The 17,300-nt window shown below is 55.1% G+C and overlaps 1 protein-coding gene across 1 annotated transcript in view; it reads left to right on the top strand.

Moving 5' to 3' along the window:
• ADAMTS16 (ADAM metallopeptidase with thrombospondin type 1 motif 16) overlaps nt 1–11,480 on the top strand; it is a 170,384-nt gene extending 158,904 nt beyond the window's left edge. Inside the window, exons 21-23 of the mRNA XM_036919748.2 lie at nt 600–824; nt 10,442–10,589; nt 11,301–11,480. Coding sequence (XP_036775643.2) covers nt 600–824; nt 10,442–10,589; nt 11,301–11,416 — 489 coding nt within the window. The 3' untranslated portion in view covers nt 11,417–11,480. The remainder of the gene's footprint in view (nt 1–599; nt 825–10,441; nt 10,590–11,300) is intronic.
• Nucleotides 11,481–17,300: the final 5,820 nt, after the last annotated feature.

Genomic DNA, 17,300 nt, shown 5'->3' with positions numbered 1-17,300 from the left:
CTTGTGAAAACTGGCCTGCCTGTGTGCCCGGGGCCCCTCTGCCTGGGCGGGGTGGGTGCAGCAGTGATAGCTCAGGCTTAGGGCGAGCCTGGCCCGTCACGAATGGGTTTGCTCTCCGAGCGTGCTTGCTCTTCCTGGGCTGCATTCAGCTTCCTGGGGAAGGTTTGAGAGCCCTGGCTTTCCTCTGCCTGCCCGTTTCAGGGGCCAACGGGGTGGTGTCGCTCCACGGGGCTCTGGGCTGGCTTCGTGTTCTCCCGTGTTGCATTTCCAAGCGCTCTGATGTCGGCTACAGCTAGGTGTTTTCCCTTGCCAGCGAAAAGAGAGCTTCAGGTTCACTCAGTCATGGGTTCTGACTGGCCTGCCCTGCCTGTGCCCTCATAAGCTGTGCCACTGTGGCCTGAGGATCCAACTTTTTTATGCCAGGTACCGCAATGCCTTTTTCAAATGCCAAGGTCAATAGATTTCATTGAATGTTTAAAGTGACATAAATGTTCAAGCTAACAGGATCAGGAGGCAGCTTTGCCCTGCTTGTGGGAGAGACACCGGCAGCCCAGGAGGCCGAACTGCCACTGCCCCCTCTCCTCTCCTTCTGCTTTCAGTGCTCTGCCACATGTGAACGAGGGACACAAAGGAGATTCTTAAAATGTGCTGAAAAGTACATTTCTGGGAAGTACCGAGAGCTGGCCTCCAAGAAGTGCTTGCACTTGCCGCAGCCCGGGCTGGAGCTGGAACGCCCCTGCACCCTGTTTCCCTGCCCCAAGCACCCCCTGTATGCAGCTGCAGGCCCCCCGCGTGCCAGCTGGGTTGCCTCGCCCTGGTCTCAGGTAAGGGCGGCTCTGAGTTCCCAAAGAGCAGGTGGGCAGAGCCCTCTCAGGAGGAGGTGGCTGGCAGGCAGGGGAGTTTCTTTGAGGGTGTAGCCCGAGGCCCCCAAGCAGCCTCCTGACCCTTCTCTCCAAAGTGCATCCTGGGTGTGGGTGTGGATTTCCAAAGATGGTCTCCAAATGTCACAGAATTTTCCAGGCATGGGTGCTGTGTCCTAAATCCTCTCCCAGTTAAATGTAAGAAATGTTTCTGATGAAAGCTGGGCAGAATTCCCCAGCAGTGAATGTGAAGGGGAAAGAAACACGAGATCTGGGACAAGTAGCCACTTATAAGATCACACCGGCCCTGCCAGCCCCGCTAGGAAGGCGAGAGCGGAGCAGCCACACCGGAGCTGTCCCGTCCTGCCCAGGCTCTGGGCGGGATGAGTCAGGATGTCCAGAGCAGGGCTGGCACATGGGGGCTATTAGCAGGTGGCGGCAGCCTTCCACTGCCTTTACCCCCGAGCCTGGCAGCACACCTCCGCTGGGGACCCCAAAGTGCGTTCCAGGGAGGGAGTGAGGACTCCCTGCAAGGTGGCCTCAGCACAGGGGACACTGGCTGACCGCCACTGCACTCCCCACCCCTCTGCTTGCCCGTGTCGTTCCACCTTCATCTCTTTGGAAGAAGGAGAGATTCAGAGATGGGGCCTCTGCAGGGTGGTCAGAGCTCGCTGCCCGCCTGGGCCCGCGTGGGCTGCCTCCCACCGCGCTCTGTGGGCCAATCCTGCTGTCCCGCGGGGGCCGCCCTCCTACCTCACGCTCTCCTGCTTTGGGTCCCGCAGCCCTCCCCTGAGCGTGGACCCTGCCTGCCCTGCTTCTCCCTGGCCGGCTCCAGTTCCTTCCTGTGCGGGGTCCATGCCCTGCACTCCTGCCACTCTCAGCTGGGCAGGAGCCAGCCCAGGCAGTGAAAGGGGCTGATGCGTCTTAGGCCATCCCCACAGGGCAAACCCAGAGCGCTAGCACCACTTGCATCTGCCTGAATTTGTGCCCACTGCACGAGTTGGTGGGGGAGCACTTTGTGACCTTCCCATCTGTCTGCCTGTCTGGGCAGTGAGCTCTGACCACCCTGCAGAGGCCCCATCTCTGAATCTCTCCTTCTTCCAAAGAGATGAAGGTGGAACGACACGGGCAAGCAGAGGGGTGGGGAGTGCAGTGGTGGTCAGCCAGTGTCCCCTGTGCTGAGGCCACCTTGCAGGGAGTCCTCACTCCCTCCCTGGAACGCACTTTGGGGTCCCCAGCGGAGGTGTGCTGCCAGGCTCGGGGGTAAAGGCAGTGGAAGGCTGCCGCCACCTGCTAATAGCCCCCACGTGCCAGCCCTGCTCTGGACATCCTGACTCATCCCGCCCAGCAGCCTGATGAGGGAGGTCACATCATCACCCCACTTTCACTGATGAGGAAGCCAAGGCACAGAACCAGGGAGAGGCAGGAGCTAGCCCACTCGGCAGGGCTCACACGTGCTGTGTGATTTGGGGGACAGTCACCAGGTCCCCTTCATCCTCAGCCTGGCCCCTGGGCACCCTGCTAGAAGGCACGAGGGCACTGCCCATCATGGACGAGGGTGGCAGGACAAAGCCCAGGTCAGAGCCTATGTCACGTGCCGAATGTTGGTTTTTAAGAAGCGAATAGAAACAATGGCACAGTCAGGCTTCTGGTTCCCCACCTTATAAAAGCACCTTGGTTCTGGGCCACGGTTTCATAACCGTATCAAGAAACATCTGTCCCAATAGCACAAGGGGAAGAAGCCCTGTTAGTCAGACCTGAGCTCTCTGCATAGCCAGCCCGTCCCATGGAGAGTGGGGTTGCCCTCCCAGGGACAGTGGCCTACATCCCCAAGCTTACTGGGTGTCCTGGCTAAAAGGAAGCATGGACAGACAATAGACTCTGTCCTGGAATCGTGCCCCATCGGTCCTCCAGCCTGGTGAGGCCATCAAAGGTCAAGCTGCCCGCCTGGATGGAAGCTGCTTACAAGCAGACAAGGTCACAAAACCATCGGGACTGATGTTTACCCAGAGACTGTTCTGCCAAAAGGGTTATGCTAAGTGTGTTACACGTATCTTCTATAGATTTGCACATGTGTATGTGTGTATATGCATCATATACACATATATATATCCCCCAGTGCACCGAGCCCATGCTAAATATTCAGGAAATGTTGCCTGAATATGTGAATTTTAAAGAAAGAACATTCATTGAGTGAATCAAGGCAGCTACTCCTGGTCCTCATTTAGAAAACTGTTGTGTGCTGGTCCCAGCCTGTCAACAACCTCTGTTGTGGCTGGACCTTCCCTTGTGGTTCTTACTATGATCACAAGAGGACCTTCAGCAATAATCATCAGGAAACTTTGAAAAAATTAAGGTTTATTGCTTACAAGACCTGGAAATTACACACCCAAAGCTGCATAGCCAGGTCACAGGGTTGGGGCACAGGGCCCAGGGGTCTACAATCATTGGGTGGTAGGTGGGGGCCTAGGCTATGCCGAGTTCAGGCTCACTCTTTATTGGCAAATTTAAAACATAGGAGCAGGAATTTAAAGCACAGGAAGAGAAAGGAATAAGTGGCCCAGATGACCCACTCTGGAAATCAACCAAGCTCTGGAATGCAAAGGGGCATCAGAGGGAGGCAGCCTGGCTCTGTACCTAGTGGCCCGCGCTGTGTTTATTCAGACAGCCCTTTTTGAAGTGACAGCTCTTTAAAATGGATGCCTGGGCAATCAAAGCCTAAGTCCAGCACCGAATTAAAAAAAAGGATCCCCCATAACTGTCAGGGCTTCCAGACCTTCCCTCTCCCTGGGACGACAAAGTGCACACTGGACTCAGGGTTTCATTGTCACTGCCTGTCCACATTGCACACTCTGGTGGGACACCCGTTGTCACCACCTGTCCATGTTGCACACTCTGGTGGGACACCCGTTGTCACTACCTGTCCATGTTGCACACTCTGGTGGGACACCCGTTGTCACTGCCTGTCCATGTTGCACACTCCAGTGGGAGACCCATGCATAGTGGCATCGTCTTTAAAAACCAGAGGCAGTCCTTGTCCACCACCTGCTTCCTCCCCACTTACTGGGACTGAAGCTGAGGCAGACACACCCATCCCGCGAGCCCTGTTGTGGTGGTTTGGGAGTGTGTGCCCGGTCATGGAGGCCCTCCCCCAAGGCTGTGTACCTGGTCCAATTAGGGAGGAGGCCTCTCAGAGAAAGCAGAGGGAAGTGGCCAGACAAGCTCGCAATGGGTGGTCCACTGTTTGTTTCCCAGCCAGGCTGCTGTGCCCCCAGCTCTACAGAAACTGTAATCGATTTGGGGGGTTGGAGGGAAGTGCTTGTAAAAAATAGAACAATTGTTATAGATCTACCAATGGAGCAGGCTGCTTCCCACTTGTCTGCACCACATGTCCTGGAGGGGATGTCAGTGTCCTGTGCTGGAGATCAGTGCCGGCAGGGACAAGCTTTTCCTGAGCACACCAGCCGGGGCCCAGGCAGGCCGAGCTGAGCTGCCCACAGAACCACAGCCAGGCGGGGCCTTCGCACCTGGCCGACCAGCTCTCCTCCCACCTGAGTCTGCCCACAGCCTTCCCCTTCCTCCGAGGTGAGCCTCTCCGCCGGAGGCCCCCAGCCATGCTCTATGGCCCTTCTGTACTCTCTAGTGACACAAAATCCCTGTCCTGAGCCTCCCTAACGGGCCTGTCACTGTGTACGGCTTTTCTCAAGAGTGGCACCTTTCCATACGTCATTGACAATGTCCTGCATTCAGCAACATCTGGAAAACCCGTGTCCACCCAGAACCTCACAATGTGATCTTCGTTGCAAGTGGGGCCTTTGGGAAGTAATTAGTTAAGATGAGGCCATCCTGGAGTGGGGCAGACCCTAAACCCAGTGACTAGTACCTTATAAGGCCATGTGAAGACTCACAGACTCACACGGGAAAGGCCAGGGCGGAGAGGTGCAGCTACCAGCCGAGGAATGCCGGGACCGCCGGCGGCCAGCAGACCCCGGAGACAGCACAGGCGGGTTCTCCCCCAGAACCTGCAGGAGGAACACAGCTTCTGCCAACACCCTGGCTTCGGGCTTCCGGACGGTGAGCATGGGCTCTGCGGCTTAACTGCCCACTTTGTGGTGACCTGTCCCAGCAGCACCCCCGGCAGCTCACGTGGCGCTGGTTTGTGTCCTTGTCCTGTTTCTTCCGCCCCCTCCCAGAGGGTGAGCTCCTGGCGGGCAAGGTCTGTGCGGGATTTAACTTCATGTTCCTCATTGCCCAGACTTGGGGGAGGACTGAGGGCTTGGGAACCAGAGCCAGGGAGCCTGCCCCCCACGGCTTCTCTGCCAGAAGAGACTGGGGACTCAGAGGAGCACCTCAAGGCTCCGTTCATCACAGCCCACATGCTGGGAGTGGCCACAGGGTGCTGGTCTCTGGCCCTTCCCGATTCCCCACGGACCAGGGTCACCCAGCTCAGCACCCTCCCTCCAAGTGCGCCTGCCATCAACACTGCCAACTAGCAATGCTCTAACCCTCCCCACCCTCAACGACCCTGAAATGAAGGATGTGAGGTGGCAGAGCAAAAGTCGCACATAACTATAATTTGAATGTAGTCGCAGACTCTGGCTGTGCATGTGTGAGTGTGGGCCTGGCTAGGGATCCATAAGCCTCCTGCAGACCCATGATGCCTGGCCTGCCACCGCGGAGCAGGGGACATTTGCATTATATCCTTTTCCAGCATCTCCTATTTTAAATAGACAGGATCAGTAGACACCCTTTAACTATCTTCTGAGCTGAGAAGCTGAGCCGAGCTGCTTCCGGGCAACACCTTGTCTTCTCTGTCCCTGGAGGAGCGTGGGTCAGAACAGACAGACGTGGTTTCCACAGCCGTTCCCCTGTGTCAGTGGGGAAACGGAGACTGCCGGAACAGAAGCAGTTCCCCGCCCACTGGCCACCCGGCAAGTGCCCACCCCACTGCGCACCATTCTCAGACTCCAGGCAAATTTAGAAAAACAAGGTTGATCGTTACTTAATTTAAACCAATCTTGCAGAGCTTTTACTGGTCTGAAATATTCAATCTGCTTGTCTAATAAGTCATTTTTATCACAAGCTGCCTGAAGTGTTTATCCACTGTGACTCATCTATTATGTTCTAAGACTGTCACTTGCGGGGAGCAGTGACTCACAGGGCTCCATTTCTCCTAAGGACTCGGACCCAAGAGGTGCCCCCAAACTGTGGGAACTTGTCTGAGCCATAATAAATGGCCAGTGCCTGGCTGAACTCTGCCCCCAGACAGGTTTATTCTTGTAACAGTTGAAAGACCGTGGCTTCTGTTATGTGATCTGCAGGGTTTCTGTTGATTTAAATGGTTTTGCTTATCACCACATTTAATGGTACTCTGCCAGGTACGACTGACTTAAATCAGGGTCACTTGGGCTGAGTGTCAGGTGGTTCACAGGCTACTTTGGTCTGGGAATGGCTTAAGTGTGAACAGCTCTTGGCCTGTCTGTCGGGTTCTATGTGACAGGGACGGGGTATGTTCTCCATGCTGGGGTACAGGGGCCCTGGCCTGCTCAGGTTCTTCAGCAAAACTGTGCATAGAATGGCCTGGAAACACATGGACTCTGAGGGGCAAGGAGCCATCTCACAGAAGACCCATAAGGTTTTCCTCCATGGCAATTAAACCACAGTTGTATCAAAGTCCCATCAAATGCATGCACACAGACATGCACACGGGCACATACATGGGCATGCACACGGGCACATACAAGAGTATGCACTTGGGCTCACATGTGGGCACATGCATGAATATGCACACGAGCACTCACACATGCATGCACATGGGCACGCACATGAGCATGCACGTGGAGACTTGATTTGAAGGCTTGTGCCGCAGGAATGAATGTATCCGCTCCTTCCCAGATGCCCACCTCTAATCATTTCTGTTGAAAGTGCTCTCGCCACCTTTCACTTAGGGAGGTACTCAGGGACACGGTGCTGTCTTGCTGATGTTGACGTGTAAGGCTGAAGTGCATCCTGCCTGGGTTTGAGGGTGTTTGTATTTGTAAGCAACTGAATTCACACAGAACTCCCAGCCCCACTGAAGTTTAGAGCAGACAGTGAGAGGATGAGGCCGCGGAGGTCTGTGTACCCCGTGCTGGGCGGAGGAGCCATCTGGTTCTGGGGGAAGTGGGGAAGCCACAGGGGGTGGAAGCTCCAGCCTGGGAAAGAGGACGCCCCACCGAGGTCCCCAGGAAGATGAGAAGTAAGAGGAGGAACTTCCAGGGGCTCCGAGAGAGACAAGAAGGAGGAAGCCTTCGGCTCTCAGGAGTGACCATGGGTTTACTTACTATGCTTGGAGTCTGAGAGATGAACTTTGCCTGATGCAAGCCCCATGGCTTTAATGGTCCTGGTGACTGTGAGGGGTGGACATGCACCTCTTACGAAAGCCGAGCAGAGCATCAGTGATAGAGATCAGCAGCCATCACCTCCCACCAGCCTTTCTCCACAAAGACAAATGACACAAAACAAACCTAGAGGCAAACAGTATTTAAATATGCATTGACGTTTGTTTTTGGTAATAACCTCTGTTATTATGGAGTCATTATTCATTTTTCATGCTCATCTACCCAGAGTTTACATGGCATCTCTGGGCAGACACAGATGTGGCTGTTTACACAGGAGCAGAAGAAATCCAGGAAGCAGGGCTTTGCAGGACTGAAGTGTCTAGAAAATGTGTGTTTGGTGGATGTCTTCGGTTAGACTCCCTGGAAGCCCGGGATGAAGGCGACCTGCAGAGGCAGTTCCAGGGCAGGGAAGCCAGCACGGGGTCCGCGTGCGAAGCAGCAGGGGCTGTGGCCCTGGAGAAGGCCATTTAATCAGCTTGGCAAAAGACCCGCTTGCCAACCTTGGGCCCCGCTCCCCCAGATCTTACCTTAACTCCTTCCCCATCTGACTCCATAGTAGGGAAGTCCTGGGAGAGCCCCTGGCCCCCTGTAAAAGCCCTCAGGCCCTGTTAAAGGAGGCAGGCCTGTTGAGTTGAAGGACAAGAGGCAAAGGAGGTACCAGCAGACAGAATCACCCACCCACGGCCCAGCCTCAACCCTGGGGAGCTTCGCTCAAGTAGGAGGCACACCTGCACAGATACCCCAGAGCAGCTGCCACTGTGCTTATCAGGCTCGCACTCGAGACGAGGCTCCTGTGGGCCCTCCCCAGCCCCTCTCATCCTTGGTCCGCACCCCAGGGGTCTGCAGTCTGGTTGAGGGCTCCATGAGCCTCTTGCAGTCAGCCTGTTTGCGAATCTCAGATCCCATGGAAAATCCGGAATGTGAACCCTAAACACCTGTGTGGAGTTTTAAGCCATTATGCTTGTGACAGGAATGAAGAGCTTGCATTTTCTCTCCTGGAAAGACAAGTGACTCCTTGTTTTCAGGCAGCTTCTCCCTCTCCCCTCTCCTGCCGTGGCACTGGCTCTGTCCGTGCAGAGCGTTTTCAGAATGTGCAGCTGGACATCTCGGCTCTTTCAGTTCACAGGAAGAAATGCAGATTTTGAGACATTCAGAAACTTTCCACCAAAGATATTTTTCTCAAAGGAAATTGTAAGACTAGACCAGTGCTTCTCAAACTGGTTGTGCACACAGATCATCTGGGGTCTGCAGACTCTGGGGCAGAGGCTGGGGAGGCAGGGCTGGTGAGCCGGAGTTGCTCACAGGCTCCCAGCGGAGGGCCGGGCTCTGGCTCCGGGAGGAGTGTGAGTGGGGCTGGTCTGTGAGTGCCTGAGGAAGGGGTGGGTGACTGTGTTCCCCACTGGCGCCCAGTGCCCAGGTCAGTGCCTGGGTCATGGGAGACAGCGATTCCTATTTGTGAATAAGTGGATCATTAGCAAAAAGACTCAAACCACCAACTAATTATTTTGGCACTCTGTGAGTGATGAAAAATGGCAGCTAGATCTCTTGATTCCTAATTCAGGCATCTCATTAGCAAGACTGGAACTCTGCCCCGGCTGCTGCTGGTGAAAGAAATTCAGCTCTTGGGGCAGAGAGGTTGTGGACATCTGTGGCTGTAAATGTGGCCAGTGAGAACCTAGGAGCCTCCACCCAGCCCGGGTCAGAGTGCCAGCTGAGGGAGGGTCTGAAGTGCGGAGTGCAGAGCATGAAGGCCAGATCTGTGGCTCTGCCAGGATGTGCAGAGGGATGTAAGTAGGCAGCAGGGAACGTCTGGCTCCTTCGTGGGTGAGTCTGATAATTCAGATGAGAATCTGCCCACCACATTATTTTTTTTCTGATTGCCACACTCATGTATAAAACTGAATTATTGATGACTTTTGCTGAAATTGTCTTTGAAGAGAATGGGTAAGCCTCATGGAAATGTTTCAGACCCACGTGTTTATCATCTGAATCTCTGCATTTTCATCTCCAGGGGCCCAGCCATCTTTACCTAAAGAAGAAAAAAAGAAAGGACAATTTCTTCAGCTTATTATTTTTCAGGATTCTGTTTCCAACTTCTCCTCTCAAGCGGCATCAAAGATGCTTTACTTGCTGGGTCCCCAGGGATTCAAGAAGCCACTTCTCAAGCCTCCGATTGCAGCAGGTCCTGAGAATGAGGCAGGAAATTGTCTGGCTGCTCACCTGTAGGCTGAGTTTTTCTGTGGAAACCAGCCCCAGGTGCCTTAACTCTCTGGGATGGGGTCTGGCACACTGCCTTGTGCATTTTGGCAAGCAGCCTGAGTCATGTATTTCCCCAGTTCTGCACAGATTTATCCTTGCATTTTAAAGCAACTGTTTAGCTTGGCCACCCCACACCAGGACAGCCACACTGTCCTGACCCCAGCTTCTTGCAGGTGCTCCCTAACTGCCTGCATTCCTGACATTTTTGAACCAGTGGACTTGTTTGAGCACAATTTACATAATTCAGTCTAGACTTCAAGGAGCTTTTCTTGGACGGATTAATTGCTGCAGGTTTGGGTTCCTCTGTATCCCTGTGTCCCTATTCCTTGCCCGCAGTGGATTTCAGATACGCCCACTCATATGGTGTGTGTGTGTGTGCACCAGGCCAGCTAGTGAGATGATCTAGCCACACCACTCCCTGCATCCAGGGCCCCTGTGCTGTGTGCCTTAGAAGACGGGTGGCCCACTGTGTCAGGGAACAAAGCCCTCGGGAGGATGAAATGACCTGTGCAGCTGGGGTCACCACCTCTGGGCAGTCGGACTCTGTGAGCCTGGGGTCAAGAAGGGGCTTGGTTTCATCACGCCTCTGTGGGTTGGCTCAGCAAGCATTTCCAGGTCAGAACCACCAGAAAGGGTGACCTGGTGACAGTGTTCCCGAAGAGCATCGTTCTTGGTGGCAGATGCACAGCCCGGGCAGGTCCAGGGAGTGACCCTGATATCCCCAGATTTGTGCCACTTTCCTGTGTCCATCAGATCAAGAATGACTTAAGAACATTCTAGACTTCAGGCACTTCTGCCCCCTGTCCATATGTGGGATTCATCCAGAATCTGGTCAGCCACCACGATCATAGAGAGCCCCCCTTAAAGAGTCTGGGTGGGGGGGAAGCTGGGAAGACAGAGTGCCCGAGGGCCCCAGGTGACGTACGTATGTGTGTCTTGCAGTGCACAACCAGCTGTGGGGGTGGCGTGCAGACGCGGTCCGTGCGGTGCCTGGCAGGGGGCCAGCCAGCCTTGGGCTGCTTCGTTCCCCAGAAGCCTGCAGCCTCCCTGGCCTGCAACACTCACTTCTGCCCCATCACAGACAAGAAAGGTGAGCGCCCGGGGCACCTCGGCTGACCTGGGCACTCCGCAGTGGGCGTTCAGATAGAGGGGCAGTTCCCTAGAGGGCCTGGCAAGGTGCATCTGGAGTCTGCTACAGTTTCCTCTTTCCATCTTCTCCTCCAGTTTGCCCATGAAATGGGCCACAAAGCAGACCCAGAAATGACATCGGTGATTGTAAAATAAGAATAGCTTTAGGAAATTATGATCGCTTTTGATGTAGGTACCTATTCGCTATATTCAAAGAAGGTAATTTTAAATCAACAGCCTTTTTCCCCTAAGTTGAAGAAGAGCCCACCTCATTCACTGGGTGCTCTCTGAACGCCACCCCATGCCCGCGCCCTCAGATGCCTCAGGCGTCTGCAGAGACCAGCGGCCTGTCTGTGTCAAGGTTCCCCAGAGCAACAGTGAGCTGGAGGACAGCGTGCGGGCTGGCTCGGTTAGGACTGGACAGGAAGCTCGGCCAGCAGAGCCCTCTGTCCTGGGGGTGGGAGTGGCTGAGCAGACAGGCTGAGCCCAGAAGGGAGAACATGCACCCTTGTGGGGACCTTCCAAGAAGGGTCCTGTGAAAACACCAAGTTCCCATTTTACCTGAAGGGCTGCCTCCCTTCAGCAGCTCCAGAGCAATGACAGATTCACCTGGACATGCCAGCACGGGACACGGGGCTGAGGAAGGCTGACTACTGGGTTTGCTCGCTTTCAGGTGCCTTCTGCCAGGACCACTTCCACTGGTGCCCCTTGGTGCCCCAGCACGGCATGTGCAGCCACCAGTTCTACGGCGAGCAGTGCTGCAGGGCTTGCTCCACGTCCAACCTGTGAGCCCAGTCGGAGCCCCTCCCTGGGCAAAGGGGTGCCTGTTTTCAGCATACCTGAGCTGTACGGTCTACATCAGCGCGCATCACGGAAGACCAAAGATGGGGGTGGAGCCCTGTGTTAGGCTTTTGGATAACACTGTGCCGGGTGTGGGTGTGAGCCGGGAGCAGGAGTGCATCCCTGTGCACACAAATGCACACTATCGTGTTGGGTTGAAGCATGGATGCAGGCAGGAGGGCCCGCTCTGTAGGAGAGAGCAGTTTCCTGCAGAAATTGCAATTCAGCCAAATCAAATCAAAAAGGGTTTGCATTTCAGCTAAATCAAGTAAAAAAGACTGGCGGAGCTTAAATTTGCTAAAAGATAAATGTGTGGTGCTTTGTTAAAAGAAAGGTCATGAAACAGGAATCAGTACAAAATTATCTGCCAGAGAGTAAGCTGGCCCCCCTCCCGCCTCGGAGGCCCCTTCCTGGTGTCAGGAATAAACGCCTCTGCCCTGGGGAAGCAGGGCCCAGGGCAGCGCCCGGCTCCGTCCCTATGCCTCCTCACTTTGCCCCAGCAGCTGAGAGTTTCTCTTCGCAGGGTCCTGGTGTGGGGACGGGAGCTGAGCGTGGTCTGTGTCCTGCTGGGGAGAAGCGGGCCTCAGTGTGCTGATCTGAGGCGTTGCTCCTGGAAACGGGAAAAGTGAGATCCCCCCAAGGTGCTTCTGTCCTTGCAGACCCGAGTGCTGGAGGAGAGAGTTCTGATACTTTATCTTTCTCGGTTATTTACAAGTGAGCGGTCCTGTTTAGATGCCCTTCTAATGTTCCTCTTCCTCACAAGTCGTAGCAGAATTAGCGCATTACCAGTTACACCAAACCCTGCTGTTCTTAAGAGGCCGTGGTTGGTCCTGATCAGACAGATGTCAGCCGACGGGATAACCTTAGAATCCCATGTTTTATTTTTGTGTGTTGTGGGGGTTTTTTTAAAGCTTTGTCTGTCACTTTGGTAGTCCTTGTGAGGCCCATCCAGGGAGATGGCCACCCACTTCCCCATGAAGTGCGGCGCAGCGGGCCTCCCACATCCTCCAGGCTGCTGGGGCCACTCTGCATCCTCCTTCCTCACCACAGAGCTCCATTCGGCCTGGGCACTTGGATATTTATATTTGCTGGAGTTTTATAATAAATTTTATATTGTACAGCATACTTCAGAGCCACTCATGGTTCTTCACAAGATTTCCTTCTGAGACCTGAGGGCTGGCATGGAGACGGGGGAACTGGTCCCAGAGAGAAAAACCGGGCACTGGAATCCAATAGGAAGGACTGGAACTGGGCTAAGAAAGGGCACCCAGGAGTGGGGGCTGTGAGGAAGATGGCTGGCAACCAGGGTGGCGGTGGCCCGAGCAGAAGTTGGCAGTGCCACTGGGGCTCCTGGGCTGGTGACCAAGTTTTTTGGGGGATCCATCTGCAGCCTCCCTCCTGGGGTGCAGGTATAATTAAAAGGCAGCCCCTGACCTTGTGATCCTTGCTTCATTCATCAGGGGTCACTAGAGAAACAAATAATCAGCGATATATATAAAGAGAAGAGAGATCAATTGTAAAGAACTGGCTCCCATGATTGTGGGGGCTGGTGAGTCCAAGATCTGTAGTTTTTGGCTGGCAGTCCAAAAATTAGGGTGAGAGTTGCTATTCACTCTTAATCCAGAATTCCTCAATGTAGCAGGATTTCTATAGTGCAGTGTGGAGGCTAAATTCCTCCTTCTCTGGGAGACCTCAGTCCTTGCTCATAATGCCCTCCCGTGACCGGATGACACCCAGCCAAAGTATGGATGGTCATCTGCTTTACTCGGTTTGCTGATTTCACTGTTAAATGTTACTCACGACTAAAATATACCTTCATGGCAGCATCAACTCTGGGGTTTGACTAAATAAATGGGCACCATAGCCAAGCCAAGCAGATGCATGAAATTAACCATCACGTCACTCCATGTTGGCCTGGATTATACCAGCCTTGGCCCTAAGGAATGCAACCCCTTGCATGGTTGGCCCCACACCCCCTCAAAACCTCCCTGGCTGCAGGTAACACCAGCTCCTGACGTCTCACAGCAGGCCTGCGCCACCTCAGCCGGCACATGGGCCACCAGTGGGGGACATGACCCCAATCCCATTTTACAGGGAGAAAGTTGAGGTAGAAAGCGTGTAGCTTTTGCTGAGGTCAGAGCCAGAAGGGGCTGATCTGGGATTCGCACTGATGAGATACCACGGTCTCTATTCACCAAGGCACTGGGGCAGTTCCCCAGACCTTCATCCCTCAAGTAGATAATAATCCTATTGGTAATAGTTCAATGGTCCTTCCCTGCTGCTGTTGATGACCCTTTGTTGGACACCTACTCACCTGGCTCTGCAAAGGACATCAAATGGCCAGATGTGGTCCCGCCTTCAAGGACTTCATCTTCCATCAGAGCAGTAAACACCACCCAGGGATTCCACACATTTACAGGGACCGTCTGGGGATGGGAGGTCCTGCTCTAGAGGGAAGTGGAAGACCAGAGAGGGGCAGCCTTCCACCTGGGAGAGAATCACAAGCAAGAGTAAGAATGGGGCAGAGCCAAGCCCAGGGTCTGCCCTGGAGCTGCTGAGGTTCGAGACCATCGCCCGGCCCTCGGTCAGCCTCTTCACCTGGGCGTCCCAGCTTCGGGTCTGCCCCTCCCACTGGTCCTGCATGCCCCCAAGGGGTCAGCGTGAAGCCCTGCAGAGTCTGGGTCAGTCCCTGATCCAAGCTTCCATCTGTTCGCTGCTGTCGACATTTTAGCATGGCCCAGGTGGACTTTGCCTCAGCACCCACCAGCGCTACAGTGTGAGGGGCACAGAGGCGAGCACTGTGAGCGAGACCCCACTTGGCCCTCGCAGTCACACCACCGTGCAGCTCTTGGCATCCCCATCCCACGCAGCCCACGCCCCTGGAAGCCCCTCGCCCATCCCGCCTGTCAGTGGGCCACTGAGTGGCAGGTTACCTCACCTGTGAGCCGCTAGTAGCCCGGAGCCCTGGGGGCTCCTCCACGGCAGGAGCTGTGGGAAGCACAGGCCCCGCCCCCACCGGGTCTGGGCCCCACCCTGAAATAGTTGGTTTTGGAGAATCTCTTTCCTCAGCAGTGATGGGCTTGGGATTTTTCTCAACCTTTCTTCGTTTCTCCTGAAAATGTTTGTCCTTAAAATAGTCTCAGTACCTGGGGCTGGAAGAAAGTTCTAGGTGTACAGAACTGTAGAAATGAATTCAAAATCCATGCAGATGTTCAGAACCCCACCACAACCCCCCTTGTATGAAATGTCTTATTGCTACGCATTCCCGAGCCGGTCCACAGAGGCCACCACCGTCTCCCCGCCTTCCCAGCGCCCCTGCACAGTGGGTGGAGCGAGGCTGGGGCTGACACTCAGGGACCACAGCTAATGGGGAATCGTCCCAGGCCCCCTGCCTCCTGGGGCCTCTCCCGACCCTACTCCTGAGCAGTCTTGGGGGGATCTGCACCGCCATGCTCCATAGGATAAGAAGGTGGGGAGCTGAGGAAGGGATGGGTTGATGCAGAGTCACGCGGACGTCATGACAGCCGGGGCTGTCCTGGCCAGCTTGGCGGGGACAGTGAGCTGCGCCGTCTGGTTTGGACAGCGGGCTTCCCCGTGCGGCAGTGGGCTCTGGAGCTGGCATCCAGCTGCCAGAGGCCACGACAGAGCCACAGGAATCCTTGGCCCTGTCACCTCTCAGGAATCCCGCCCACACTGAATCATCACCTGGGGCGATGTCAGCAAGCGCCAGAAACCACAGGCTGAGCAAAGGCACCCAGACGAGACACCCCCGCGCTCGGGAGGAGCAGCACCAGCCAGATGAGGCCAGCGCGCGGCAGTCACCCTGTCTGTCAACATCCAACTCTCCCCGTGCTTCTCAGGCTGAAAACCCTCCAGCTCCCAGCCCGGCCACCCCAGCAGAGACAGTCTGCAGGGAGGCTGGGTGAGGGCGACCTCCCCTGCATCCCAGAGCTGGGCCTGGACCTGTGCGGCCGGACCTGTTAACCTTAACCCAATCCCCACCCCCCGCTACACCTCATGTTTCTCCTCCCTGCAGTTTGCGACCCCAGGCCACAGCCTCGGTCACGTCCTCCTCTGGCCCTCATTGGACCAGCCCCGGGGGAGGCCCCAGGGGTCTGTTCTTCCCACTGGAGGGAAGCCAGCCTGCCCCCTGCCCACTCCCCACCCTGGCCCTACCCCAGGCCCTTCTGTGCTGCTCCCTGCTTCCTCCCACAAGGCCACGGATGGTGCTCCGCCCTCCAAGTGCCCCTCCCTACCAGTGAGCGTGGTGGCCCTGGTGCTCACCTACTCCCTACGCAGTGCTGTGCTTACCCTCTGCTGTCGTCTGCACCCTTCACATCCTCCGCTTCACCAGCCCCCAGGGCCTGGTAACCACCATTCATCTCTGCCCGTAGATCTACCCAGGATCCAGCGATCCCGCCTCATAGTGTGTACCTCAGGGACTGAAATGCACCTCAGGTTCGTGAACACAGTCTGCACCCTATGCTCACTGGCAGCCAAGACAGGGAACAGCCTAGGCGTCCGTCCGTGGGTGAGTGGGTGAAGAAGCTGTTCTGTGTGCCCACGCCGACATATTATCAGCCAAGAGAAAGGAGGAAATCCTGCCTCTCCCAACAACATGGATGGACCTTGAGAGCATTATGCTAAGTGAGATAAGTCAGACAAAGACAAATACTCTATGATCTCACTTTTATGTGGAATCTAAAAAAGCACAAGCTCCTCTCTTAAGGCCGCACCCACCAGGGGTGGTTTCCATGCGTAAGTCAGCTGAGCCCCTCTGGGCTGCCAGACCCCTGGCTCCTGAGAGCCCTGTGTTTTGCGCCCCCTTTCCAGACAGCAAACTTTAAAGCTCAGAAAGAGAAGCAGCTATCACATAAACCAGAAAGAGTCACCTCATTGCCCAGTGTTTTGCAAAATACTTTACAAGAAAATGTGGTAGCAGGAGACTGAGGTTAAAGGACATGTATTAAGGTGCACTGCATTTTAATATTTAATTCAGATGCCATTTTGCAGTTGCTAGAAAGGGGCAGGGGTAACCTATTCCAGGGTGAGTGGGGTGGTTCTGTCCAACTGAATGGGCCACAGGCCAGCCGGAGGCATCTGTCACAGGCACATTTATTCTGCTAACAGATTCTCATTGATTTCAGCATCATAATTATAGATGAAATATGAAAATGAATCAGTCTGTGTTTTCTCACATATTTTCTATTCATAGGAGTTTTTATTCATGGAGTTTTCAATAACCTCTAATTTCCTCCTCTGAGTCCCAGACCTGACCTCCACTCTCATCACAAGTTCAGAGCCACAAATTCACCCCCCTTTCCCTGGAGAAGATTCCTGCTCTCTATAGGCATTTTCCTGAAGCCCGGAGGAGCTGGGGGTGCAAGGGAAGTCCGTTGTGAATGGTGAGCCTTCCACAGGGTCATGAGCTCAGGGGCATTCACTCCGGGTCCTTGGCGGGGCGGCCTGGGTACTGGGAAGCTGCCGCCTGGGAAGCAGCCTTGGTGCTGCAGGACCAGCCAGCACTGACAGTTGTAGGCGGGTACTGGGCACGGGGCCAGTCGCCAAAGACCAGTGCCTGGCCAGCCACCCGATGGGTTCCTGCCATGTGTCAGCATCACCCGCTTTCTCCTTCACTGCCCTGTCATCACCCACCTGTGCCCAAGTGCAGACACCCACATGGAGACTCAGGGGGAAGCCAGGCCCACTGCAGGCAGGGGCCCCTGGACCCGTGCAGGTTGGAGCTTCTCTCAGGTAAGCAGAGTCACAGGCTTAAGCCAAGATGCCCCAAGGTGGTCCTTGGCCCCCAGAACCAAACCCAACCTGGCTTGGC

This window comes from Manis pentadactyla, chromosome 2 (genome assembly GCF_030020395.1).
Source record: "Manis pentadactyla isolate mManPen7 chromosome 2, mManPen7.hap1, whole genome shotgun sequence".
In the NCBI taxonomy this organism is placed as follows: domain Eukaryota; kingdom Metazoa; phylum Chordata; class Mammalia; order Pholidota; family Manidae; genus Manis; species Manis pentadactyla.
The sequence above is the reverse complement of the archived record's forward strand: the minus strand, read 5'-3'. Positions and strand labels throughout refer to the sequence as shown.